Source organism: Hermetia illucens, chromosome 6, assembly GCF_905115235.1.
Source record: "Hermetia illucens chromosome 6, iHerIll2.2.curated.20191125, whole genome shotgun sequence".
NCBI lineage: Eukaryota > Metazoa > Arthropoda > Insecta > Diptera > Stratiomyidae > Hermetia > Hermetia illucens.
The window spans coordinates 5,987,538-6,015,025 of record NC_051854.1 but is presented as its reverse complement, the minus strand read 5'-3'; the positions used below and the strand labels follow the sequence as shown (position 1 = coordinate 6,015,025).

The 27,488-nt window shown below is 44.1% G+C and overlaps 2 protein-coding genes across 3 annotated transcripts; both read left to right on the top strand.

Moving 5' to 3' along the window:
- Positions 1-1,406: 1,406 nt before the first annotated feature.
- LOC119659200 (carnitine O-palmitoyltransferase 2, mitochondrial) lies at positions 1,407-8,986 on the top strand. 2 transcript variants are annotated; one of them, XM_038067168.1, is made up of 5 exons: positions 1,407-1,824; positions 1,887-2,705; positions 4,700-4,973; positions 5,048-5,833; positions 8,723-8,986. In XM_038067168.1, exons 2-5 carry the CDS (start codon positions 1,922-1,924, stop codon positions 8,853-8,855), a joined length of 1,977 nt encoding a protein of 658 aa, XP_037923096.1. In that variant the 5' UTR covers positions 1,407-1,824; positions 1,887-1,921; the 3' UTR covers positions 8,856-8,986. The 2 variants fall into 2 exon arrangements, with proteins under 2 accessions (XP_037923096.1, XP_037923095.1); XM_038067167.1 differs by having other exon boundaries at positions 1,407-1,828.
- Positions 8,987-12,136: 3,150 nt separating this feature from the next.
- On the top strand, positions 12,137-27,134 carry LOC119660504 (nuclear pore complex protein DDB_G0274915-like). Its single transcript, XM_038069101.1, has 4 exons — positions 12,137-12,598; positions 15,396-16,844; positions 26,486-26,621; positions 26,790-27,134. Exons 1-4 carry the CDS (start codon positions 12,242-12,244, stop codon positions 26,924-26,926), a joined length of 2,079 nt encoding a protein of 692 aa, XP_037925029.1. The 5' UTR covers positions 12,137-12,241; the 3' UTR covers positions 26,927-27,134.
- Positions 27,135-27,488: the final 354 nt, after the last annotated feature.

Sequence of the window (27,488 nt, the reverse complement as noted above, 5' to 3'; positions counted from 1 at the left end):
TCGTGATCATGAGATGTGAGGGTATCAGCGTCTGGGGGTAAGTGTATAGCCTTGTGATGAAGGCGACGTAAATGGGGGAAAAGCTGAAAAATCCCTTTTCGAGGGTCTAAACATTAATTTAATTTAGGGCTTCCTCTTTATTTGGGAGTCCCAGTGTTACATCGGGTATGTCAGCCCTCGCTGCCTCTTTTGCTGATCGCTGCGGTGAACGATGCATTTTTGTGGTGTATCCAAACGCACTCAGCTTTTCCTCTTTCCCTGTTATTTCGTCGATTTTTTTGACTGGTTTATGTGTATTTTGTATTTTCTCTCCGTATTCTCCATGGAAAATTCACCAGCGCATCATGTGCAAGGGAGCGGGGCGCAATAGTCAGGAACGGGTGTGCCTTCGTGGACACAGCCCCTATCCCAATTCCCCGTGGTCTGACCTACGCTTAGCTGATCCCGGAATTCACGGACAAATCAGCGCTCGGTCGAGGCAACGGGGTCTGCTAACACCGGGTCAATGCACACTACCTGACCAGGGTCCCGAAAGGGCTGGCTCCTGATATACGTCACAACTACCACCTTGGCAAAGCTAGGCTCACATCACCCCATCTACGTCGACAGAGAGCCCCATATATGCAAAAGGGGGGTTTAAAATTTTTCATTAAATATAGTCTCTGTTAGTGCTTTTCGAAGCCGGTCTTAGTTTTGACATTTGTTGGGAAGGTGGGGTGCGCGGGGTTCAAAATTATCATTTCTTTAAAGCGCCATTCTCAGAAACTACCAAACCGAAAATACGTCAAAGTTGTTACTTCTTTGCAAATTCAAGACTATGAATGTCAATATCACCCGAAAGTGGATACTCTCACATAATACAATATATGCATATATTACGTGCTGCGTACTAAGGACACAAAACCTTTCGTACCTTAAGCGTTTAGCTTCCGGTTTCCCGACTTGTTTCTAGGTTATAATTTGTCTCATTGGAATTTATAATCCAGGCCCGGGGGAAAGGCCCCCCTTCCCAACCTCCCCTTGTCAGAGATGCTTGAAGGAGATAATCAAAATGCAGCCTAGATGGAGGATGGATAGGGAAGGAAGACTCATTCGTGATTATTATTATTCATACAACGTGAAGTGATAAAGTTAACTTATGCATTGAATGAATTTTACTGCAACTGCGGAGATTATAATAATTAGTATGACAAATCGTACTTTGACCCCCATTTAAGCACAAATAAACAAATTATGTAGTTTTCTTTTTCACTCCAACATAAAGTAAAAAGCAATTCTCTAATCAATATGCGAACATTAATGACGACTACCGACATTTCAGGGCTATACAACCTCTAACAATGACCACAAGTATCTTCCGAGCACGCCTAGTCTTCGAATAACGCGCCAAGCTCGTCACTATACGCCTTGCCAAGCTATCGTATGTTGGTGCCAAGTTTTCCGAGAGCGAACGTAAATGTAAACGAAAAATGTCTTCAACGAGAGCTACGCTCACCGCATTCACTTCTGCTTCTTGCACTCAGCTGATGCCGAGTATTTACAACCAATGAGTTGTCATATTGTGGCCCGCGGTCGGCGACTTTGACTGTTTTAAAAATAATACGCTTGTTGTACCCAGGTTGGGAGGGTTCAAAGTGCACTATCTCGCAGCCGACATAACACATTTGGGGTTTGCGGTAATCGGGTCCTAATCCAGAAAGCAATTGAAGGTGTTTTGCAATGGTCGTCTAGAGTGCAGTGATAGTGTTAATTCTACTCTGAAGTGACGGAAGTGATCATTTAACCATTGCACCGGGCTCTGTTGGCACGTACTGTCGGGAACAAGTAGGTCAGTTATCAGCATGTGGAAATGTAATGTAATCTCATCACCTTCTGGTTTATCTCAGGCGCGCAGCGGAACATACAAAAATAAACAATCACCATGCTAAGGTCAAAGATCATCCCGTTACGAAAATTAGTTATCCAACCGAATTCATTGCACAAACGATGGAAAACTACCATCAAGAATGATTTGGAGTACCAGTTCCTCCAACGCTCCATACTGCCAACCATGCACTTCCAACAGTCGCTGCCGCGGTTGCCGATTCCTTTACTAGAAAAGACTTGCGAGCGCTATCTAGCTGCCTTGAAACCAATCCTAATAGATGAAAGCTACAGAAAAACCGAGGATGTTGTGAATCGCTTCAAAACAGGCTCAGGACCACAACTGCAGAAGATGCTCAAAGACAGAGACCTCAAAAACAAGCACACGAGCTACATATCAGAGCCTTGGTTCGATATGTATCTTCGAGATCGAGTTCCTCTTCCAATTAACTACAATCCAGTGCTCATCTTGAAGAACGACGAGCGCAAAGAGTACAACGCACCCTTGATAAGAGCCACTAATTTAATCATAAGTTCATTAAGGTTTATGAAGTCATTACGTGACGAATGTCTAGAGCCTGAAATATTTCATTTAAATCCGAAGAAGAGCGATAATGAACGCTACAGGAGAATTGTGAAGTTAGCCCCCAAAGCAGTTGCAACTTACGTGTCGTACGCGTTCAAGGCGTTCCCATTGGATATGAGTCAGTACAGCGGTCTATTCAGGGCGACACGCATTCCTGAGCTGGATAAGGATCGCATTTATCGAAGTGAGAAATCCCGACATTTGCTCATCATTCGTAATGGACACTTTTATGCTGTGGATGTTTTAGACAAAGATGGTAAGTTGAAGAGTTTGAATGTTGTGTATTTCTTTCAGGAGTCGGTGCTTCTCTTTTTGATGGGAACGAGGAGCCTTGCGCCCTTTTATTTCTAATAATTGTCCTTTACTATTATAATGCTATACAAGGAAAACATATTTCTTACCTTTTCTTTGCTTCATTTGGCAAACGGATTGATGGCTTCCTAATTGGCAGATCTCCAAGTTTTTCGCAACTGTCTAGAGTTGTCATGACTCTATATTATTAGTCTTAAAAGAACTATACACAGGAGGTGAAACTAGTTAACAAGATAGGAAAATGGAAGCCAGACGCTTCAGGCTACAAAAGGTTTTGTGTTTCCCTATGTGAGGAATGATGAGTGCATGGCAGTCCCTGTGTACATAGTTAAAAGTTCAATTCCCCTCTACTTTTTAACTTTCCATTCGTACATGTTCACTCTAAATAAACAATTATCTATTACCCTAGATTTCATTTAGTTGCATCACTGTAATTTTCGGTTGGGAAGGTTCAGAGAACGAGATCTGTTTCATTTTTTTGGGCACACATTTTGGGTCCTATCTCCCCTATTCAACCAATATCAGTTTTCAAAAGTACTAATTGAGCCTTTTCATTTGATACCTCACATGACCATGTTCTGTGAAAAGAAAATTTACACCCTCCTCTCGCATGAATGGGGGCCCCCGTTAAAATTCAACACAAAATGGTGACACTCGCTGCATTAGAGGAACACGCAGACCACATGTTTTCACCAAATTGCGTAACAATCGGTTCAGCGGTTTCTGAGTAAATCGGGTGTGATAGGCGGACAGACAGACAAGCCCAAGTTGGACTTTGGTTAAAACAAGGAAGGCGGGAGGTGAAGCAGGGAAAATGATTACAAAACGAAACCGTCAAGAAGCGCTGGTAATAACAGCAAACGAAGGTATGTTCTATGCTGATATTTTACGCAGGGTCAAGGCTGATCCTACGCTGATGAGCTTAGTGACAATGTAACACGAATTAGGTGAATACAAAAAGGAGGATTGCTGTTCGAATTATCGAAGGAAAAGAAGGATCATGTTGACCTACAAAGGAATATAGAGGCTTCACTCAGCGAGCAAGCGACCGTCCGCGTAAGTCGGTCAATGAAACTGCACTGTACGCAACAACGTATTTATTGTGGAGGTGTAGGAGTACATTGAGATCATCTGTCGGGCAGAATTGCAGAGCCCCGGTAGTACCTGCACACGCGGTTCTTTGAATCCTATTAAGCTTCGTTCTATTGTACTTTTTGCTCAGCACAGCAATAGAACCGTACGTTAGGATGGGACGTACTACCGCTGTGTATATCCACAAAACCATCCTCGCTCGTAGTCCCCATTTCTTTGCAAAGATCCTCTTGCAGGCTTAGACGGCTATACGAGCCTTCTTAACTCTCAGTTCTATGTTCAACCTCGAAGTTGGCTTCGGATCCGGGATTATACCCATATACCAGAGGTGTTCTCTCTATAATTGTCCTTAAGTGGATGTCTACGACGCGCTCTCTTCAACACGAAGGAGGTGAGGCTGATTGGTCGAAAGTCATTCGCGGACTTATGGCCACGACTGCCCGCTTTCGGTATGAAAAACATTTTTTGTTAGTCTCGCACTACTGGGGCTGCATCCCTTCCAAGTGAGGCCACCAATCAAGTGCTAGTAATTCCGATATTCGTAGCTTCCTATATCTTTCCATCTAACGCCTTGTACTGCGCGGATATAGTGTACGCACATCAGCCGCAAAGTGAACACAAGTACCCTTACTAGAGAGGCAATAAATTTGTCTTTTATTTATTGCCAGAAGAACTATAGATAAGAGTAGCTTTCTGCTCATACATTTAAGCCAACCAATTCCTTGTTGAGAAGTTTTAGATTATTGTCATAGCTCCCAAATATGCGACGACATCCATTCATTCTAAGGACAATTCCTTTACAAAGCATATAACCATCACGTAAATAATACTTCCGATAACCCACAGGAAACATCGAAGCCCCTAACGTTATATTAGGAAGAGTGAAATATGTTCTCCAAGACAACACACCAGCAAACGAATTTCCATTAGGATCCTTGACTGCATGGGAACGCAACAAATGGGCGACAGTAAGGCATCATCTGCTGGATATTGGCAATGAAAAGACTATGAAATTAGTAGATTCAGCATTGTTTTGCTTGTGTTTGGATGACTCCTCTTACGATGAGGCGAATCCCGTTCCACTTGTTAGAAGTTTCTTGGCAGGAGATAGCAGCAACCGGTAAGTGATTCACTTCATGATCCAATCAGTAGTAACTCCATGATCTCTTAAAAACACTGTTATTTCAATTTCAGGTGGTTTGACAAATCCGTATCCATATTCATGGGAAAGGATGGTGCCAGTGCAATCAACTTCGAACATTCATGGGGCGATGGTGTTGCAGTGTTGCGCTACTTCAATGAAATCTACCAAGATTCAACCAAATCACCACTAGTCCATCCTGACACTAATCCCGCAGGTGATATTGATGGCTCAGTTAAACGTCTCGAATTCAAACTCGATGATCGCATGAAAGAAGCAATAAAAGAAGCAGAAAAGGCACACAACCAAGTCATGGATTCGTTAGATCTTAACTTCCTCATTTACCACGACATAAACAAAAGCAGCTTGAAGAAGAACGCAGTTAGTCCTGACTCAATAATCCAACTTTCATTTCAATTAGCTTTTAAAATGCAATATGACAAATATGTTGGCACGTACGAATCATGTAGTACCGCGGCATTCAAGCATGGACGCACGGAAACTATGCGACCGTGTACAATAGCAACAAAAACATTTTGTGATGCAGTTTTATCGAAAACTGATCGTCCTGACCGTCAACAGTTACGGTCAATGATCGATCAATGTTCAACATATCACGGACAATTGACAAAGGAAGCGGCAATGGGACAAGGTTTTGACAGGCATCTATTTGGATTACGACATGTTGCTGAATTGAACGGTATTCCGAAACCAAGTATTTTTGAGGATGCAGGCTATCAAATTATTAATAATAATATCCTGTCGACGAGTACATTATCATCGCCGGGTATTGTAGCTGGTGGCTTTGGACCGGTTGTTAAGGATGGATATGGTATAGGGTGAGTAAAAGTATTTTTCTAATAAATACTGCTTAGACAGCATTAGCCAGGTATCGAGGGTGCATTATTTGAGTCTTCAAAAAATTTGCAGAAAGTAGAATGGTACTCTAACCCTAATATAACTTTAGTTTGCACTGGGAGAAACGTTTGAAATAGCCAAACAACTTCGTCCTTCGTGCATATTGTTGGTTATCACGTTGGGATTCATCTACCTTTTAAGTGGCTTTGCAGCAACCATGTTTATGCGCAGATGGGGTAGGTGGGAGAAAAACACCCACACCCACGTGGACAAAAGTGGCTATGGGAAGGACACCCAGAACAAGAAACAACAACAAAATTTGAAGAAGATGCATTCATGGAGATGCTATTGGGAGGCCACAATCCCGGTGGTGCGGCTACAGAAAAGGTAGAACAACGCATAAGGAGAGCATGTGACGCTACTATGCTGAGGCGACGGGTCCTCGTAAAAAGGCGATCAAACTATTGGTGGAATGAACAGACCGGGGAGTTGCGGAATGCATGTTTTCGAGCTAGAAAGATCTGTCAACGATCTACAGGAAGACCAGGCTTTGAAGAGAAACGGCAAGTATATGTGAACCTTCGAGATAGGCTTAAGCAGAGACAGATCAAAGCCTCGGGTGTACAGGGTGGTTATGAAGAAGAGGGCGAACACCACAACTAACCTGCCCGCATTTTCTGCTCGATTTCGTGATTGTGCTCTTCCCGCCGGATAAAGGAGAGCGCAAACAACACAAGCAAACATTGGACGTTTACACCATACCTGCGCTAACTTAAGAGGAACTTCCAGAAATTTGCCGGAGAATTGGTGACAACAAAGCACCTGGTCTGGATGCTGTTCCCAATAGAGCAGACCTGACTGGTTATCGCTGTATTTGAAACATGCATGGTAGGAGTTTCCCCACCGGTGGAAGAGGCAAAAATTAGTTTTGCTCCCAAAGCCGAATAAGCACCCAGGACGTCCATCATGATACCGCCTGAATTGCCTCATCGACACGGTAGATGCTCGAAAGGGCCATCTACAATAGGCTGCTCCCTATCATTGAATATAAAGAGGGACTATCGTAGCGACAATTTGGATTTCGACAAGTTCACTCAACGATTGACACCATAGAAGTTGTTTTGAAGCTGGCTTGAGACGTAATGTTGTCTAATAAATGCTGTGCGTGGTGACATTGGAACCCAAAATGCGTTCAATTCCGTTAGCTGGGAGAGGATAAAAAGGTCACTGGCTAAAAAGGGTGTCCCTAGTTATTTGACTAAGCTCCTCGTTGTGTCCCTAGTGTTCCTAGTTTTTTGACTAAGCTCCTCGAAAGTTACCTTTCGGAGAGGACACGATACGGATAAGAGATCGAAGCAGTACACCGTCAATCGTCAGTGTAGGATCCTTTCTTGTGGAACGTGATGTACAATGGGGTCCTTGTCCTTCCCGTGCCAAAGGAGGCCACGATAATCGGTTTCGCAGAGGACTAGCTGTGGTTGTAGTCGCGAAACAACCTGAAGACGTTGAGGTGACCGCTAATGAAACAATTAGTGCCCTAAAAGTGTGGCTGGAGATGGTTCAGCTTGATCTTGCGGAACAAAAAACGGAGGCGGTTTTGATTACCAACCGTAGGAAGAGGAATACGGTTAATATTCACTTGGAAACCGGTTATCAAATATCTGGGGGTGATGATTGATGCTAAAATCAATTTCAAAGGACACCTGGACTATGCCTGTGAGAAAGCGGCAAATACCAGCATATCATTAGCATTGGAGATATAGTCGGAGATTACTTGTGGCCGGAGTGGTTCGCTCCACACTAATTATACACGGCACCAGAACAATAAAAGGCGACGCAGCGAGTGTTAGTGCGTGAATGATCCCGATAGACATTCTGGCAAGTGAGACACGCTGCCTGTACGAGAAAAGGAAAATGAATCCACCTGAAAAGAATGCAGACTACCGAAAAGCGGCAACGCAAAAGTTGCTGGAAAAGCGGCAGCAACGGTTGGATGACTCACAGAGGAGTCGCTGAACCCACACTTTGATTCCCCGTATGGAGGAGTGGATTCCCCGACGACACGGCGAGATTACCTACCATTTGACGCAATTCCTGTCATGTCATGGTGGTTACAGGAAGTATCTGCACCAATTCAAGCTGGATGATTCTCCCTTTTGGCCTGAATGTGGTTGCACACCTGAGGACCCCGAGCATGTCATGTTCCACTCTTCAAGAAGCGGAGTGCGCAAGTAATGATTTGCGGCGGTTCCGTAGGGAAGGAAGAAGGGGCAAGTGCGAGTGGTTTTAGCGGGTGAGACTGTCACAGACTGCTGCAACCTGGTGCAGGCAGACAGATAGATAGTAAACTGATTTTAATAAGATTTTGTTTTACATAAAACCTTAAAAAAGCTGACAAAGTATATGCGGCAATTACAGAGGAATTTCACTGCTTTAGTTGACCTATAAAGTATTCATCACAATTCTTGAAATAAGCTCAATTCCTACGTGGAAAACAAGTGTATGTCTCTCTTCACTCCTCTTTGTTCTTGTCGTGGACACTATCACATAGGACATCCAACGTTCAACGCCTTTCACATTGCTCTATGCAGGTGATGTTTTCCAAGCGTTTCATAACAAAGCCTATCGCGAACCACTTGTTCAAAAATGGAATGGTCACCTCACGCAGCAGGAAGAGGGGGGCACCTCCGATGGTGTGGTCGTGCAATTCGCATTAACATTAAAAAGCCGACCATAGCTATGATGATGACTTGATACGCTATATGACGGTTTTTTTAAAAATATAATCGACGGCTAATTAATAAGAATTATATCACTATCGCTACTTGTTCCATTATTCTACTAAATATTGTTTTTTCACTCTTTTCCAGGTATGTTATCTCGAATGATCGATGTGGTGCGATTGTTACATCATATAAAGGACAGCGAAATGGTAGCGAATTTATAAAGTGCCTTAAAGAAGCTTTCGATACGATTCGAGACGTCTTGCAAGGCGGAAAGTGATATCTAAATATGTAAAAAAAGTAAATAAAATGTGTTCCTTTTTAATGGAAATTTCAAGTGGAAAGGGATATATTTTCTACAATTTATATGAATGTGTATTTTATGAATAAATGTATGCTTTTTTAACATCAGACCAGATCAAAAGTATTATTGTTGCTCAATGAACAACTAAAATTGTTGAATTCTCAATTAACCATTTCCTCCCCTCCCATCTTTCGAGCCAAAATTAACTTTTGGGGTCAAACTTTAATGACGATATGTTGTTGGTCGATTGCCAGAAGACTATCCTAAGTGGTCGCAGACAAGAAGAAAAAAAAAATTGGCGAAAGCAATCGTGAAGGTCCACCCGGAAATATTGTTCCATTGCAGTGTGTTCCGTCAACACACGCTTCCTTGAGTCTATGCAGGCCAAGCTCGGAAAGATGGGCGGCGGGCCTCACTGTACATCTGAGGGAAGACAATCAGCAGCAGTAGCAACCAGCCATTAGGAGATTCCATAGGAAACAAATAGGCAGATATATCAGGAATCTGCCAACTGAAGGATTATGGAAGGACTGACCTGCTCGAAGCTAACACTCGATTCAGACCATGCAATGGTTTAGCGGCAAGTACTATTCTCTTGCCTTCCTTCAACGTGCAATATACTTTTCATACGTCCTACGAAGAGGAAAACACAAATGTACTTACAGGAGGCAGACAGTCATATATCTTTTGAGATAGGAAATAGAAGAAAAGGCTAATAAGCAGCCTAGGTTAGAGGCATTTTAGGTATGGAAAATATAGAAAAGTGCTCGTTTCGTTGACATTTTCCATAGTTCTGATAATTTCATTGAATTTCTCGTACAATTTCAATCACATTTCTTCCTGTACTTTTGGGCTCTTGCTCAGAGCTGGCGAGGAGCTAGACGGGGCAGTAACCATGTTGACAGAGAAAAAACCTAGTTGCCAAGGAGAACCTGCAAGTGACAGCCCCAGGAAACGCTGTATTCACATTGATTTATTAGTCGTGATGCAGTAAGTGAATGCTCTGAGACTTAATAGGGCGATAAGACTCGAGTCTGCAAGAGACTCCTGGCTCTATCCACAAAGACGTAACAGAGGTTATCTGGTATCACGGGAATCGGGATACCCTTCCGAGGGTATATGTCTCACGAAAATTCCAAGAAGGCGTTTTATCGGCCCGATTATCTGGGAATTTCAAGGTGACTGTAGTTGGGCCCAAATCACGAGCAGAGCTCCTTGTGGACTCAAGCGTGGAGTTGCCCTGTAAATTCGGGTGCCATACCTCTTTGTTGCCTTAGAGGCCTCAGCTAGGCCTCACATGCACCAGTATGAATTCTAAGCCTGCATTCAGTATAAACCGGCGCCGCTATACCAGTTACAGTGAAGCGCTGATTATAGTCTTCAAATCAATGTGTGTCTTAAAAGGAACATCGAGTTAAACCGACAAAGCGAACGGGCAGCTGTTGTAGAATTGCTAAATTCGGACATTATTCAAATGAGTTTAGAAGAAAAGCAAGAAACAAAGCTGGACAACAGTGCAGGGAAATTTAGGAGACAGTTCCATATTGGTAGCGATAATCTATCAACAGCCATGATTTCAAAAAAAGTCGGTAAGATTTCTGATTCCTCGTAGCCTAGAAACCTTACTCTAAAAAGCGAACTGAATGAGATCAGCAAAGAACTTGAAAATGTTCCATACGTCGACTGTAATCAATTTAGTATATTTTTTCGATTGATGATCATCAGAATCATCGTCGACTCTTGTAGAAGTATTAAGAAGAAAATCACGAAATTGTCAACATTAAGGGAGATATAAACTTTTAAAGTTTTTCCCAAGATTCATCGAAATTTCCCCAACCTATATACGATTTTGAAGCTCAGATCCCTTACCAAAAGTAGTGATCACAAATTAAGCTCCTTTTTTCGAAATTCTCAATATTAACGGAGATGTAAACGTTTCTATTCTAAGGAAATGTGCCATCTTAGTGATATCTACCAGCAAACCACATCAAGTGAAGACACGATTAGGAAGCGTGAAGGACCCCGAGGAAGGACGTTATTTCGATAAGATCAGCTTTGTTCCTGGATCCAAATATTTCAGAGATTTTGTGTGCCATCCAAGTCAATCCGATTTAAATTAAATATCTATCATATAATCAACGAGCACAAAAAGTCAATTAAATTAATTATTTTTGGAATCATTGTCTATAATAAGAAAATATATGAACAATCATCAGATATAATAAGATCACATTTTTCTACCAATCAAAATGGTTCTAAATAAAAAACTTTTAATGAGTCTAGAATACCAATAGAACAAAAACTGATAATTCTACTCAATTTCAATTTACTTAACGAGAATGAGGTGTTCCTATTTGTCCAGAAAATAGGAAATGTACTTCGCCAAGCATATCTTAGTGCCAAAAATCTCATACCAAAGATAATAATTAAAAAAATCTCAATTAATTCTCGTGGAATCAAATTATTTGATTTACACGTTTTAGAGAACTGGAGACGTATTTCATACATCGCAACGTTTCCGTTTCAGAAAGTGTAAAAAATTGGCTTATTAACCCCTTTTTCTACAGTTCTTCATCTTTGTATCTAAAGTTGTCCACCTCTTCATGCTCGCCTGTAATTACACAGCATTTGCATAGTATCCCATTCGTGAAATTCACACGTTTTATTTTCAAATCTAGGTTCTAATAAGTAATCTAAATTTAGTAAAAATAAATCTTTGAGGAGTCGCCAAAAGCCTACTGATTTACACAGTAGTGTAAAGAGGGAACTTAAGTTCAGATTTGGCAGAAGATCCTTTAAAGCTGGTATGAAGAAAAAGCCGCCTTATTGGATGTATCTTTTACAGGTGCATTCTAGGTTGAATGCAACTTTTCTAATTTTCCAACCGTGTGAAAAAGGCCCAACAATAATTAGTGTGAAATGCATACTAACGTCGACGAACTTACTGATTACGAAAACGGCGCCCCCGCTACATATCCCCAATAGATCTGTATAATAAATATGACTACATACAGAAAGAATAAACGCCATTCTCCCCTATAATTTTATGCTAAAATCAAAATAGCTACTTTTGGTCATGCTCATGAACTGTTCATGGGCTTCCAATCGAAAAGATCACCCAAGGTACGCTTCTTTGAGCAAGAGGCTGTAAGAAAAGCAAATAAAAAAATCCGACACGCTGGTCATCATTGAATCAATGTAGATACATTGTACACCTGAAAGGTAAAAACTGTTTGTAAAATGATACCCAACTTTAGTATTCGGTGATCCGTTGACTACGGATAGTCGCTGACGCAAAGTTCAGATACATCTGCTTCCGCCAGTATATGTAGCTCCGTTCTAGCCACTTATAAATTTCGAGAATGAATCGGTTTTTATTAACTCTATCCATAATTTTATCTCCAGTTTATTCGAATTTTATCGATTATGGATATCAAAGTGAAATTCCGCCCAATTTCGGTCGGGAATTACCAAAAATAACGGCTGTAGATGTGATGGTGGATATAACGAATGATCTATCTTATAAAATTTTGCGACAGCATTCAATCGCGAATAGAAATAATTTTGCATTTTCGCCAACGTCTCTGGCTAGTGTTTTAATTGCATTGTATGAAGGATCGCAAGGTGCTGGTGCAACGGAGATTTATAACGTCCTTAAATTACCATGGGATCGGGATTTATTGAGAATCGGCTATCGAGATATTCACAGACGTTTAAGAGTAAGGAAATAATTTCTTATTTATGATTTTGTTTTTTAATCAAAAATTTTCCAATCGACTTAATTAACATATCGTGTCGGAAATACCAAATGAAAGAGATTAATAAAAATTCAATTTTTGAATTTCCAATAATGGATTTAGTTCAGACTCTTTCATGGGAAAAAAACCTGTTAGCATACTTTCTGCCCAGAGAAATGTTTTGGATATCCCAGAAATATGTTGTCAGGAAGTCAAACCAAAATAGTCAGATTATCAAAGAAGTTCTACTTTTTAATGTGTGACCGCTGCGACCAAATTTCTAGAAAGTGTTTTATGGTCATGATATCGATTATTCTAAAAGCTGAAAGATTCTTTATTTTGGGAGTAGGATATTTGAATGCGTTTACGCACAGCATGTTGGACTCCCGCAACAGTATACTGTCGAACTACCAACTAAACACATCCCTGTCACTTCCGACTAGCCCTCCCGCTCTCCCGGCTTGGGGAGCCTTCAAAGCAGGGAATCCCTTTAACCAACAGGTCCCTCTGCTGGTCGAGTTCAATCTTCTTCGCAATAAGAAGAGCCCAAACATGCGCAGTATGATTCCAGCTGCTAGTGCTCTTCATCATCTTTCTGACAATGTTGTCTGGAGAGAGCTCCCCTGTGTCTGCATAAAGCTACTGACGAAAACCATCCCAACTCTTGCAAGAGAAAAAGGTGTCTTCAGCGTCGTGCGCCATTCCATTCTAGAACACACAATCAGGAGATCGCGCCTTCCCAACCATGTGCAGGTAAGACTGAAAACTTCCATGCCCGCTTAGAAGTTGGGTAAGGAAATCATCAATCTCAAGGGTGCGTCCGGTTCAGCCACGGCTCTAAACTGTCGATGAGCCGCGCAGTCCATCTGCCCCTTGGCTCATTTTGGCAAGAGAGTTGCCACTCGGTAAGTGTGCGTTGACGTTCTTCACGGGCAACCACCTATCTTAAGTTCTCGCTTTCACGCTTGCTAAGGAGCGTAAAGCTATCTCGCTCCTTAGCAAGGGGGGCAACGGGGATTACTTCCGCGATCACCACCACGGCAGGTTCGGAGACAGCGTGATAAACCGTGCAAGGCTGAAACCAAGAGCATTCATCCATCCAGACTATCGTAGAAAGCGCTCCAGAGGTCCGGCCCAAACTCCAAATTCGTATAGGGATGCCTTGAGAGACTGAACACGCTCGCACAATAAGGACTGGATTCTCTGGATTCGAGACCATGTTGGATTGGAAGGCAATGATGCAGCGGGCGAACTGGCCAGGCCCTTCCTGCCTCTACTCGGACCAGAACTCTTCTGTGAAATCTGAAACTGGTTCTTGGCTATGACATTAAAAAATGGAAAAGAAGGGCTGAGGGAGCTATACTGGGCGAACTAACCAGGAATGGAGCAGTTCAGGGCGCTTATAGAGGGATACGAACTCAAGCGCACAAGGGAATGTTTAAAACCCACCAAAAATAACTTCCGGATTTTAGTAAGAATATTCACTGGTCACTGCCAAACTATCACCTAGGGAAGTTAGGGATATCTACGGACAATGTCTGCAGGTTCTGTGCGATGAAATGTTCATACATGTTCTGGGACAGTGTCTGGTATTTGTGAAAGTAGGACGAGGCACCTGGGAGAATACTTAATACCAAATGCCAAGTTGAAATATTTGGAAAAAGGGAATTCTGACGATTCCTTGACATACTATAGTTAATACATACACTATAACCAGTGGTCAAAGGGTAGTATAGGTCCCAGGGCGAAAGGGAGATTGGTTCCCACGTTGGAGCGTAAAACCTGGGAAACGCCTGCTGAACCAACACTAACAGCTCTACTACCAAACCCTATCTCCACCTCCACGTGGTGACCGCTGGGAGCTCTTTCTTAACGAAAAGCTGTAGAGGTAGAAGGATGAAGGTGAGTCTCCTGCGCCTAAAAACGGGACAAATTGTTCCAACTGGACCTCCTGGTTGGGGGTTGGGCAGGGCTGACAACCCAACACGGAAAACTAACGTTACGAAGCCACAACAGGAGCCTCGGACTGGACGGATAATACAACGAAAAACCCGGAAACGAAAAAGGAATAACGATTTGCGCATTTTCTCATGGAACGTGCGCTCCCTGTGCAGAGATGGAGCTGCCAGCAGCTAGCCAATACCCTGTCCCAATATAGGGCTGATGTAACAGCATTGCAGGACATGCGTTGGACAGGGACCGGTTTTCTGGAGAAGAGTCGCCACACCATATATTATAGCGGCCATCCAGTAAACCATGTGCTCGGAGGTTTCTTGGTCAGCCAAAAAATGAAACCTGCTGTTATCGGCATTGAAAATATAAGCGAAAGGCTATACACTCTGCGTCTGCGAGGCAAATTCAGAAATATAAGCCTCATTAACATTCACGCCCCTCCAGGGGAGACTGCAGAGTCGGAGAAGGATACCTTCTACAAGGCAGTAGAACGAACCCTCGAAGCCTGTCCCAGATATGATATCAAAATCATACTTGGGGATTTTAACAGCCAAGTAAAGACGGAGCCCGTATTCAGGCGATACTTTGGCTCCCATAGCTTACGGTATTCATTCCGTTTTACTCTAAAATTAACAACAATAGGTCATAATATCAGTTAACAACAATGCTAGACCTCTTAGCTATTTATATTCCAGGCTTTTTACCTATCGCTAGATAGCGTTAGTAAATGCACTGAATACTTTCTCCCTTATGATAAACTGCTCAATTTACTTTTTGTTAATTCAAAGATTTCCATTTGATAACAATCATAAATTTGATTTTACAGAAATATTTCTTCAACGAAGAGAACCCATTAACTGGCCTCAGTTTGAGCAAAGACAACGTCACAATCACTATGCAATACGAGGATATTTTGGAATTTTATGGGTACAGCTTGGAAATGGATACGCATCCCTTCAATGACGGGGCATCGCAAACAACTTCGGCATCTCCTACAACAGAATCAAGCACATCAACTACAGAATCAACTACATCAAGCACGCAATCATCAACTACAGAATCAATTACATCAAGCACGCAATCATCAACTACAGAATCAACAACAGCAACCCCGGAATCAACAACGTCATCAACGGTGACGCCGGAATCAACAACGTCATCAACAGTAACGCCGGAATCCACAACATCATCCTCAGCAGAACCTGAATCAACAGCATCATCCTCAGCAGAGCCGGAATCAACAACATCATCAGCCGCCCCGACAGCGACCACATCTTCGATAATGCCAGATTCCTCATCATCAAACCCTACGACAACCCCAAAATCAACGACACCAGTAGTAACTTCGGAACCAACGACTGCGAAATCATCAACAGTAACTCCAGAAACAACAACGCAGCAAACAACCATGATCCCAAAATCACCGACTACGGAACCGAACCCCGAAACAACGACTATCTTGACTGAATCTAGCACAAACGAACCACAAGAAACTAGTGGTTCACTACCAACTACTACTGAAGCAATGCCAAGTGAATCCAAAACAACCCCAGTCGAATCAACTGAACCTACGGAAACTTCAACCATGAATACCGAAGACCCAACAACAGATTTATCAACAACCTCCTCCCAGGATTCAACAACTATGACAACAGATTCCCCAACTACTCTTGAATCAACAACCCGTGATGCAACCAGAATATTAAGCACCATTGATCCCAGCAACGTGATATTCCCACCGAGGCGACGAAAACGACCTTCCAGCAATCACAAAATAGTGCGGAGGGAAGGTCGTTTCAAGCGACAATTTCCAATCGTATTTGAAGACCCAACGTTTACAATAACCGTTACACCAATTCAGCCCCAAATCCCCAGTTTTCATTTCGTTCCGGTCGACGGTAACGATGATGGTATCAATAGTTTCTATCAACCTAAAAATGCCGTTATAAACAAAAAGGAGATTTACCATGTATTCTATCTGAACGCGCAGGAGACCATTCAAGCTCGCTACAAGGTCTTCAACTCGATCTTGCGTTTCAACTACATCCAAAGCATTAGATCGTCCGTTCTTGAACTTGAGCTGGACACTCCAGACTACGATCTTTTAATTATGATCCCAGATTATGAATTCGGACTTGATTTTTTGTTGGAAGCATTGAAACTGGCACCCAGTCTGCGAGTGATTCGACAGGAAATGAAGCCACGCTGGGTGCAGGCGATAGTTCCGGACTTCAAATTGAAAGGCAATATCTTTTTGACCAACGATCTTCAGAATGTAAGTACAGTGCATGCATGTGTTTTTAGATAAGCATACTCGTAGGTAGCTGACCAATTGAAAGATTCAGGTTTGCAATCTGGAGAGATACAAAAAATTGGTTGTCTCAACAGTTTTATTAGTAATTTTTCACGGCAAGAGTTACTCATGCGAAAAGACGGTAGTACTATGCTCTGTGAATATAGACATGGAAAATATCTTTAGTGCAAGATAAGATCTTCAATTGAAATCATTGGTCATTTGTTATTTTATTGTTGGTACCGGCACACGCAGCTATAATGGTTCCGGTTCCAAAATTAACCTGGATTCGTAGGAATAATGGACCGTATTTATGGTTCAATGATAGGCATCAACTTTTTAATCGATTCGACTCCCGTTGCGAGATTTATCTAATTTAAATCTTTATTTTCCCAAGGCAATTACCTACAAATATTTTTTTTTCTCTTCATAATTCGTGTACAGTGAAATCAAAGTTGCAGCCAATTAATTGTTATTAATTGCAAGTTCATTTGCTTCAATAACCCTGAGATTACGAATCCCTTGTTCTAGTAACTTAGCTAGTCTGGGACCTCTAGACGCCATAGCACAGAAATCTTAAAATTATCTTTCGTCAATAGCAAAGGCGCAACTTTACCCTTTTTGGATAAGTGACGAAGTCACAATAAATTTTTCGGCCCCCCCCTACCCCGTGGAACCACCTTTCGGCGTTACATCACGGGGTGGAGTTAACTTACTTTAGCTAGGTTTCTCCCAGTCAGTCTTCCTGGCAAACTACCATTCTGCGGACAAAATTTCCCGGTGATAGCACTTCATCTAGAGTTTCCTCTAGGTTCCTCCTGTCTTCCACGAACCTTGGGCATTGGAAGAATACGTGCGCTAGTTCCTCTGGGTCTCCGTCGCAGTTTGAACAATTAGGTGATGTGTCCAATTTAAACCTGTGGAGGTAATGACGGTATCCTCCATAGCCAGTGAGAAACTGGGTTAAATTATAATTTGTCTCCAGCCACTCCCCGATGGAATTGATCAACCTACAAGTCCAAAGGCCCTTTTCTGACTGTTCCCATCGCTGTTGCCATCTGCTTAGGGATCTCTCCCCTTTGTTTTTTTCATCTGCGATAAGGAAAAGAACCCAGTATTATAAATGTTCATCATTTTGGTTGCCAGGATGTCAATCGGTATCATTCCTGAGATGACGAACGCTGCATCATCTGAGACGGTTCTGAAGGCAGAACAAACCCTTGTTCTTCTGTAAACAGTGCCTTTCCCCAAACTGCATACAGTATAATAGAAACTCACCACCCTGGCTATGAGCAGCCTACAAGTATGCAGGGGTCGTTCGGCATCATCCTTGCCAGAGTGATACTCGTGGTATATACTTTCTCGCAAGTATGCTCTGTGTGCTGCTTAAAATTGAGTTTTCCGTCTATCATCACCCCCAAGTATTTGATGAGTGGCTTGGAAGTGATGATACGATTCCCGATTCTAATTCAGGCGTAATTTCTCCGGACCGTTTTCGTCTTTTCCTCCGCGAGTGCCAGTCCAGCACTCTCCAACCAAACTTTAACAACACTGATTGCTTCCCCTGAATTCAACTCAGCATCCTCGAGATGCTTTGCTACCAAAACCAGCGCTATATCGTCGGCGTAACCAAACACCGTGGCCTCCTCCGGAACCGAAAGGTTAAGTACATCATTATATATGATGTTCCGCAGACCCGCTCCAGCATTTTCCCCCTAGGGTCTAGAAGGCATATGGGTCTATAGGAGGACGGTTCCCCTGGAGGTTTGCCAGCCAAAGGCAGCAGCACCAACTTCTGCCGCTTCCATGGTGGAGGAAAGATACCCTCCGACATGCACGTTTCGAGCAGCTCCGCGAACATATCCGGTCTACATTTGACGACAAGTTTAAGGGCCTTATTCGGTATGCCGTTGAGACCCGGGGCTTTGCTGTCGCCTATTCGACTGCAGTAGCTCATCTTTGATGACTGGTGGAATTGCCGTCACATTCAGAGTTGGTTAGAATGTGTCGATACCCTCCTCTTGCTGAGGGAATAACCCCTGGATGATTTTCAGCAAGAGGGTCGGACACGTAATCTGCAGAGATGAACGGTCTCTGAATCGTCCCATAACGATTCTATAAGCACTCCCCCACAAGTTTACGTCCACTTCTGAGCAGAGCTTCTTAAAGCATTTCCTCTTGCTTCGCTGGATGGCGAGCTTGAGGGTTTTGCGGGCTGCCTTATAGCCCCCCCCCCCCCCCCCACCCCCCCCGACCGACTCTACCTACCGCCCTCTGAGCCGCTGTTCTGCCTCGGTGGTAGGCTGATCGAAGGCTGGCCAGTACACCATTCTACCAGTAGTTTGGTCTTCTACTGGGGAATAGACACCTCCTCGGCATGGACGCATTACACGCTTTGGTGAAGCATTGGGCGACACGCACGGCTCTTTCCGTAGAGGCACCTGCTTTATCAGCTTTACCTAACCACACTTCTATGAAGGTCTGCTAACCCAAAGCTTTTTCAGACCAGCCTGAAATCTTTCTCGGCTCCGGGTCGGATAGGTCTTTGCCGTGTGGCTCGACACATGTCTCAACGAAGATTGCCTGGTGGTTGCTGAGTGTAGCGTTCGCGGGCGCACCAGGACATACCACGTGAAAGCGCAGGGCTGACAAAGGTCAGGTTTACAACCGAACCTGACCCCCTCTTCTGAAAAGTGTTTGCAGCACCTTCGTTAGACAAAACTATGTCCATCTGCGTAAAAGCTTCTGATAAACTGCGCGCCCTTGCATTTGATTCTCTGCTACCCCACTCAAGGGCCCAAGCGTTGAAATCACCAGCAATCACCTTTGGACTTCGTCCCCTTGTGTCGAGCACAAGGTTATCAAGCTTTTCCTCGAATTCAGACAGTGTCATACTTGGTGGGGCGTAGCAGCTGTGTACATATACCCACTTATTTTCGCCCACACAAAGGCACTGGCTGCCTGACTTGCAGTGCATTGCCTGTCGACCGCAAGCCCATATCGCCGCTTCACCAGTCGAATCTGTGGCCTATATGCGGCGGGTCGAAAGTGATCATTTCTTTAAGGGACCCATTCTCAGAAACTACCCAACCCAAAAATCTGAAAAAAAGCCCGATCACGAAAGCTCCTGTGCCATCGATGTGCAAATGCATACAAGATTACGGCGGTCTGCACGGGGCACTAGCCCAGAGGGGACCATGCCGGCAGACTCCGCATGCCCGTCAATTTGCATTGCCGAAGCTGCAGGAAAGGGGGAAAGCCTCAGGCACTTCCTCTACGATTACCCAGCTCTAGCTAGAGTCAGGCTACGGACACTGGGTAAACCATTCTTTAGGGACCTCAGTGAGATTTCTAGCTGCAGGGTGGAAAGCTGCTTTCCTCCGTGAATGCTATGGGCTGGCTCTGAAGATATGATTCGGCTAGACTCTGCCTCCCTGCTCTCATCACAGAAGTCACGGTCTCAGGAGTTTGTGGCATCAAAACAGCGCACCACAGCGCTAATCGGACTCCTCGGAGCGGCCGCTGATACCTGCCTACCTACCCTACCACCAATAAGGATATTGTAATGAATGTTTATGTTCGCGAATGTACTGTAAGATTGACGGATGGCGCCATTGCGTTTCGATGGAGCTTCAGTCTTTGCGGGCGAACCTTCACGGTCAATTTCACCAGCTTTCTAGGTTTCTGGGATACTTCTTCCCTCTAGGTCGTCTTCGGCCACTCAGGATGGTCGTTTGATCATTTTATTTCCCCTAGGCACTTAATCTCTCTACCAGAGAAGTAGGGTGAATCCGTGCGCACTGACCCTGCGGTCTTTTGAAATAGGATATAACGGCAATGCTGGGATGGTTCCGAAGTGGACTTTTGGTCCTATATACTGACGGAAGATTCTACATGGGTTGTTAGTAGAAAAGAAAAATGTTATTCATTAGCCAATGGTGACTAGATGTAATTAATTAATATATTCATCTTAACTCCCAATTTTACCTTAAATCTGACAAGTTTAAGTTAAACCTTACATAGATTTCTCAATCTGAATCAAATGGAAGCCACTTGCTGTGAAGCCCAGTGCTTTGTTTTTATCATCACCACAATGCGAATAAAGAAAAGCTTGAAAAATGTTCCCGAGAATCTGACTCAAATCTGAAGAGTCATTGACCAAAATCAGATTCAAATCTTAATCACTGAATTAAAATTAGTTCACACTGAGTTCTTGAACTGTGTCGAATGCATCGAAGCATGGTAAAGGTTGCTTCTTGGATCTTGACCTTTACGGTCAAGTAATTATTCTGCTTGTATATTTGCTCAGCACTTGATACTGCATATTTTGTACGACTTTGGATTTTCTTTTGTATTTTATAAGTTTACCATTTTATTTTGCAAAATGAATGCAGAGTAGATACTCAGATATTCAATTTTTCTTTCTCTGAATCAATTTCAAATTAAATACATTTTTAATTTACTCTTGAGTTAGGCAACAGCAATTAACGCATGAAAGGACTATTTAATGATGAACAAACTAGAGGACCCCCGTTGATTAATATTTTCATCGACATTGGTTGTAAACATTACACTTATCGACCTGCACGAACTCAATGTTCTTCAGTTTTTAATCAATTAACGAAGGCTGAAAAATCATTTTACAACAAATGTATTTTTCGAGAAAATGCCTGGCAATGGTTTACTGCATATGGCGAAGTACCCGTCAGAAATCACAACGTCGTTCATTGTTATACTAATTGCAACCGCCTCACGGTCGTTCCTGTTGTCGACGATGGGTAGCAGTCTGTCGTAGTAACTCTCTTTATTATCTTCAACAATGTATCCAACAAACTCACCGCATGAGTCTCCAAGGGGCTTATAAGGTTTGGGAAGCAGCTCAAGAAATAGACGAGAAAAGTCACCTTCTTTGATCTTAATCCTCATAGACCTCAGGAGTCGCTATCGACCTTTAAAGGGCCGCTTACGATACGGGGTGTGACGTCCCCGAGGTGCCCGAGTAAGTAGTTCTGACCCCCTAGCTGGCAGTATACCTGCGTCCTAGGTAGTAGCCTCGATAAAGCTTCTCGGTGAAGAGCAATCCGCGAATGACCGGTACACGTCGGGACACACTGGAAGTCTCCGGAGCCGTCGACGTCAACGGGGTGATGGGAGCGTAGCTCTGCCAAGGTGGTAGTTGTAACGTGCATCAGGAGCCGGCCCTTTCGGGACCCTGGTCGGGTAGTGTGCATTAAACCGGTGTTAGTAGACCGCGTTGCCCCGAGCTAGCGCTTATCCGTCCGTGAATTACGCAGATGGATTCGGACACAAACCGAGTAGAAGTGCAGTCAACCGTCCTAGCTAGAGCCGAAGAGGAAAGGCTCATCAGGAAATGCGCAGCAGTGGCGAAGCGTATGCGGTCGGCAACGTTCCTCCAGAGGAACATCAGCAAAAACGAGCTAACTGAATTGGAGAAACTATTGGACCGCACCTCCTTTTATAGGCGAACGTGGAGAGCATCGGAAGACGATTGGAGAAGAGAGACAGCCGCACTCCCCGCTGAGAACGCTGCTTGCATCAAACGGACCGCAGATAACCCACTACAAAGCGAACTGGGGAAAAGGTGGAAAGAGGACGACGTGCTTGAAGGAAACTTTATTGAAGTAATTTCCAGGGCCCAAAAAAAGAAGGCGAAGACGGAAAAAAGGAAACAACTAACTACGCCGTCAGAGACACGCCTGTCTAAAGACAAGGAGGCTACAAACCAAAAGCCAGGAGCAGAAAAAAGGAGGAAACGAAGAAGGAGGCTCATTAAGCCGACAGAAGGCAAGACATTTGCGGAAGTCCTTAGTGAAATCCGCTACAGGATGAAACCTGACGACAACGGAGCAGAAGTGTCTTCCATACGGAAAATGAGGAGTGGCGGAGTTCTCGTCGAACTGGGCCCAAAGACCACTAACAATAGGGGGGAGAAGCCCATGTGCTCTCCAGAAATTCGGGATCTTGACTGCCTCACAGAAAAGGTCGAAGTAGAGGAGGCGATAAAGTGTGAATGTCAAGAGGTAATCAATGCTACAGGTGCCTGGACTATGTACACACGTCAGCAGCTTGCAAGGGACCGGACAGGAGGACAGCATGCCGGAGATGCGGCCAAGTAGGCCATCAAGCGAAGACCTGCAATGAAAGCGAGAGTTGCCTTCTCTGCAGAGATTGTGGTGCGTCTGGTGAGAGCATCACACATAGTGCGCGCTCGGGATGGTGTCCAATCTTCAGGGCGGATTTGGAAAAGGCTAGGGTGCGAACGGCACGATCCGCATTCTAGAAATTAACATGCACCGGAATGCAACCGCTCACCAGTTGCTAGCGCAGTTCGCTGCGGAAGAAAATGCTGATCTAGTGCTAATTAGCGAGCAATACCGAAACAAAGACCCGTCCCCATAGCATTTCGACTTATCGGGCACCGCTGCCATCTGGCTTTGGGAGGACGTTCGACTTCGTGTTCTTGCCGAAGGCCGAGGGAACGGGTTTGTCTGGATCCGGTGTTTAGGGATGACGTTTTTACCTGACGCCGAACGAGACGATGTCGGACTTTCGGCGCCGGCTTGATGCTCCGGAGGACGCCGTTTCGAGCACGGAGGAGAAATCCTGGTAGGCGGTGATTTTAATGCCAGGGCCCTTGAATGGAGCATGCCTCAGTCAGACTCCAGAGGGAAACGGATTCTGGAAATGGCGGCGAGAACCAGGCTCGTAGTTTTGAACACCGGATCCACGCCCAGGCTGTGAAGGAAGCATCCCTGGCAACACTTATGCGTCGGAATCTCTGGCATCATCGGTGGACGGATGACGAGTCCTAGAAGACTTCTCGGCAAATGATCACCAGTACATCACGTTCGAAATGGTTGACACTACTTGCCTGTAGCACCAACGCGACGCTCCTCCTACCGTTGGAGTGTCGCGAGGGTGAACATCGGAAAGTTGATCGAAGCTCTTGGAGCAGGCAGGGCCGCACTGAAGGGCGCTCTGGGGGGTGGTAGCAGCTGACACCGTCGTAAATTTAGTGATGAAGTGCCGGAGGGGCCCCAGGTATGACAAGCCTTCTATGTACTGATGGACGGCAAAAATTGCCGACCTACGGAAGAAGCGTCATCAGCTCCGCCGTTTGGCACAACGTTTGCACGCTAACGAGGACGCATGTGCCATAAGAGCACAGTATAGATCAGCAAAAAGGAGACTCCGCAGCGCTTTGCCACTGACAGAACCTTGTCAACGAGGTGAACCCGTGGGGACTGGCTATAAGCTTGTCACCCGGAAAATCGGGGCTCTGCGGACGCCCTGCATACTAAGTACCGACCAGATGGACCGCATTCTGCGGGCATTGTTCCCCAGACATCCAATAGCGCGGAAAGCGTCAAGAATTGCACCCTTTTCACAATGAGAGAGCTCGGAGAAGCGATTTTCACTATGAAAAACAAGAAGGCGCCAGACCCTGATGGCACCCCGGCGGAAGTTTACAAACTGATGTTCCGCCAACGGCCAGAATTGATGCTTGAAGCGTTTAACGCTTGCTTGGAGGAGGGCATTTTTCGCTGTCGCTGGAAAGTGGCCAGACTCACGCTGATCAGCAAGAGTAAAGGAGACCCGGAGCTCCCGCCTGCATACCGACCACTATATATGCTTGACGCGGCCGCGAAAGCTCATCAGGAGTAGACTCGCTGGAGCGATTTGCGCTGTCGGGGACTTACCCCCAAGGCAATTCGGGTTGAGAACAGGGAGATCCATAGTGGATGCTATTATGGAAGCGGTTCATCGAGCCAAGGCACGCAGAAGCGGATCTCGACGGATAGTGCTCCTCAGACCGCCTGATGTCAGAAATGCCTTCAATTCCGTAAGATAGTCAGATATGCTAGGTACATTAGAAAACTCATTTCACGTCCCAAGCTATCTCTTGTGGATATTGAGGGGTTATCTGAAAGATCGCTCCCTGCTCTATGAGACGTTAGAGGACCAAAGGAGAATGGAAATCACGTCGGGAGTAGCACAGGGATCCATCCTAGGGCCGGACCTCTGGAACCCTTCCTATGATAGTCAGCTGAGACTCGATATGCCCGAAGAGTCGCGCCTGGTCGGTTATGCAGACGACGTTGCCGCACTTGTTGCCGGACGCACTGTTGAACGGCCGCAAAGCAGACTTGGCATATTGATGCGCCGGGTAAGCGGATGGATGACTGCTCACGGTTTCAGCCTTGCGCTGGAAAAAACCGAAGTAGCCATCGATCGGCGAGTTAACTATAGAGTCAAAACCAGCGATTAGATTCTTTGCTTTAATGCTCGACTCGAAGATGAGCTTCTTCGAGCAAATCAAAGCAGCAGCGGACAAGGCTGCAGATGGAGTTGCGGCCTTGAGCCGGCTAATGGCGATTGTCGGGGGTCCTATATTTACTAGAAGACGTCTCCTTATGGGAGCAACGCAGTCGGCGCTGCTCTATGGCGCGAAGGTATGGGCTAATGCCCAAGGTGGTGTATCGTAAGCGCCTTGCTCAAGTGCTGAGGCGGGGAGCTTTGCGAGTGGCGTTTGCTTATCGCACCGTCTCCGAACCGGCTGTGATGGTGATCTCGGGAGTGATCCCCGTTGCCCTCCTTGCCAAGGAGCGCAAAGCTATTTACCGCTGTAAGGGCGAGAACCTTAAAGAGTAGCAACTTTCTTGGCAAAATGAGCCAAGGAGCAGATGGACTACGCGACTCGTCGACAATTTAGACCCGTGGGTGACCCGAACGCACGGTGAGATTAATGATTTTCTTACCCAACTGCCAAGCGAGCATGGATGTTTTCAGTTTTATCTGCACAGGTTTGGGTAGGCGCCATCTCCTGATTGTGTGTTCTGCAACGGAGTGGCGGATGACGGTGAACACACCTTTTCCCCCTTGCGAGAGATAGGACGGCTTTCGTCAGCAGCTTTATGGAGATACAGGGGGGCTCTCTCCAGAGAACATTGTCAGAGAGATGCTGAAGAGCGCTGCCAGTTGGAATCGTATTGGGCATTATGCTCGAGCTCTTCTTATTGCGAAGAAGATTGAATTCGAGCAGCGGAGGGATCAAATGGTACGGGGTTCCCTGAACTGACAACTCCTTTCTTCCCCTCCCCTCCCGTTGGTGAAGGGAATTCCCTGACTTGAAAGCTCCCAAAGTCGGGAGAGCGGGAGGACTAGCCCGAAGTAATGTGTCAAACGATTCTAGGCTAGTTCTCTGATGACAGGGAGGTGTTTAGTTGGTGGTCCGACAGCGTACTGTTGCGGGATAGCTTCTTTTTGTCCGCAATGCATTAATAAATGAGAACAAGAATAAAATGAACCAAAGTAAGCCTTTTATAATCAGAAAATTTAGCGGCCAAATCATTAACAAAACACCCGTTAAATCTTATTCTGCACTGCAGAAGATACATTGAGAAAATAGACCAATAGATTGTTGCAAAACAATTCATTGGCAATTGAAGTTGCTGCTATTAAGTTAATTTGACGAAATTACTCGCATCAGTTGTTACCAACTGACATTATCTGGTAATTTATCTCTTTTTTCCGTCTTTATCTATCGTTTGTATGTTGAATTGAAGTAATATAGACAAATACCTTTTTTGAATTTTTTTCAGATGGGCATTTTAGAAGTGTTCGAGCCATCAAGGGCTGACTTTAGTCCAATGACCAATGAATCCGATATTTATGTTAAGCACATTGAGCAATCGATAAACGTTCATTTGAGGACGCGACCTGCTGACCAATTGAAAAGTAAGATATGTTTTTTCCCCATATTCTTTAATAAATTTATAATTTAAATAACTGAAAATGGAGGGTCAGAATATTTTACTAAAAATATAGATGTAATGGGATTTCATGTCTATCCGATTTTTAAATATTTCAACTTTTCTAATCTGTAACCAAACTTCCTTCTTTCAGGACACATTGGACCTTTTAATAGACCCATTGAGGTCTCCGTCAACCACCCATTTCTGTTTTTCATCGTCGATAAAGAAATTGATGTTGCCATCATGGCTGGCAGAGTCTTAAACCCAGTTAACGTTAGGATTCACTGAAATTTATCTAAACACAAATGTATCCATGATATCTATGATAGTAATTGTTGTAAGTTTAAAATATTTATTTAAATTCAGTATTAAAAGTGTAATTTTGTAAATTCGATTTGCATTCCTGCTGTAATGTAGAATTCATGTGTGTCTAATACGTGATACTGCAATGAAAATAAAAATTCTGCAACCGACAATATCAATTTGTTTTTTATGCGATGAATATATTTGAATCAAATAATTGAGCTATCATGCAATCGGAACACGCATTTTAATAATTGCAATGGAAAAGAAATGATGATTCCATTAATGGTAGCAGAAATTGTTTAACAATAAGAGTTCAAGTTCAGCCGGAATTGTTCGAGAATAATTGGCTATGAAGGTGCGTTTTTAGAATATTCCCCGATAGTGGTGGGCGGATATATTCTAATTTGTAATTTCAACCTATGGATATCCCCATAAATGCCAATAGTTATGAAACTATAAAAACTGAGGTCAGAATGAATAAGTATGAAGTGGGTCACACGTTGATTTTTTTTTATTTCCAGCAAGCACAAATAACGAAAACAAT

What these genes read in the sequence shown, in the direction of transcription:
- LOC119659200 (XM_038067168.1), top strand. Translation starts at nt 1,922, where the DNA reads ATGCTAAGGTCAAAGATCATCCCGTTACGAAAATTAGTTATCCAACCG. An exon ending in GCAGGAGATAGCAGCAACCG is followed by an intron (nt 4,974 to 5,047) that starts GTAAGTGATTCA and finishes TTTCAATTTCAG; the next exon opens with GTGGTTTGACAAATCCGTAT. An exon ending in AAGGATGGATATGGTATAGG is followed by an intron (nt 5,834 to 8,722) that starts GTGAGTAAAAGT and finishes ACTCTTTTCCAG; the next exon opens with GTATGTTATCTCGAATGATC.
- LOC119660504 (XM_038069101.1), top strand. Translation starts at nt 12,242, where the DNA reads ATGAATCGGTTTTTATTAACTCTATCCATAATTTTATCTCCAGTTTAT. An exon ending in ATATTCACAGACGTTTAAGA is followed by an intron (nt 12,599 to 15,395) that starts GTAAGGAAATAA and finishes TTGATTTTACAG; the next exon opens with AAATATTTCTTCAACGAAGA. An exon ending in ACCTGCTGACCAATTGAAAA is followed by an intron (nt 26,622 to 26,789) that starts GTAAGATATGTT and finishes TCCTTCTTTCAG; the next exon opens with GACACATTGGACCTTTTAAT.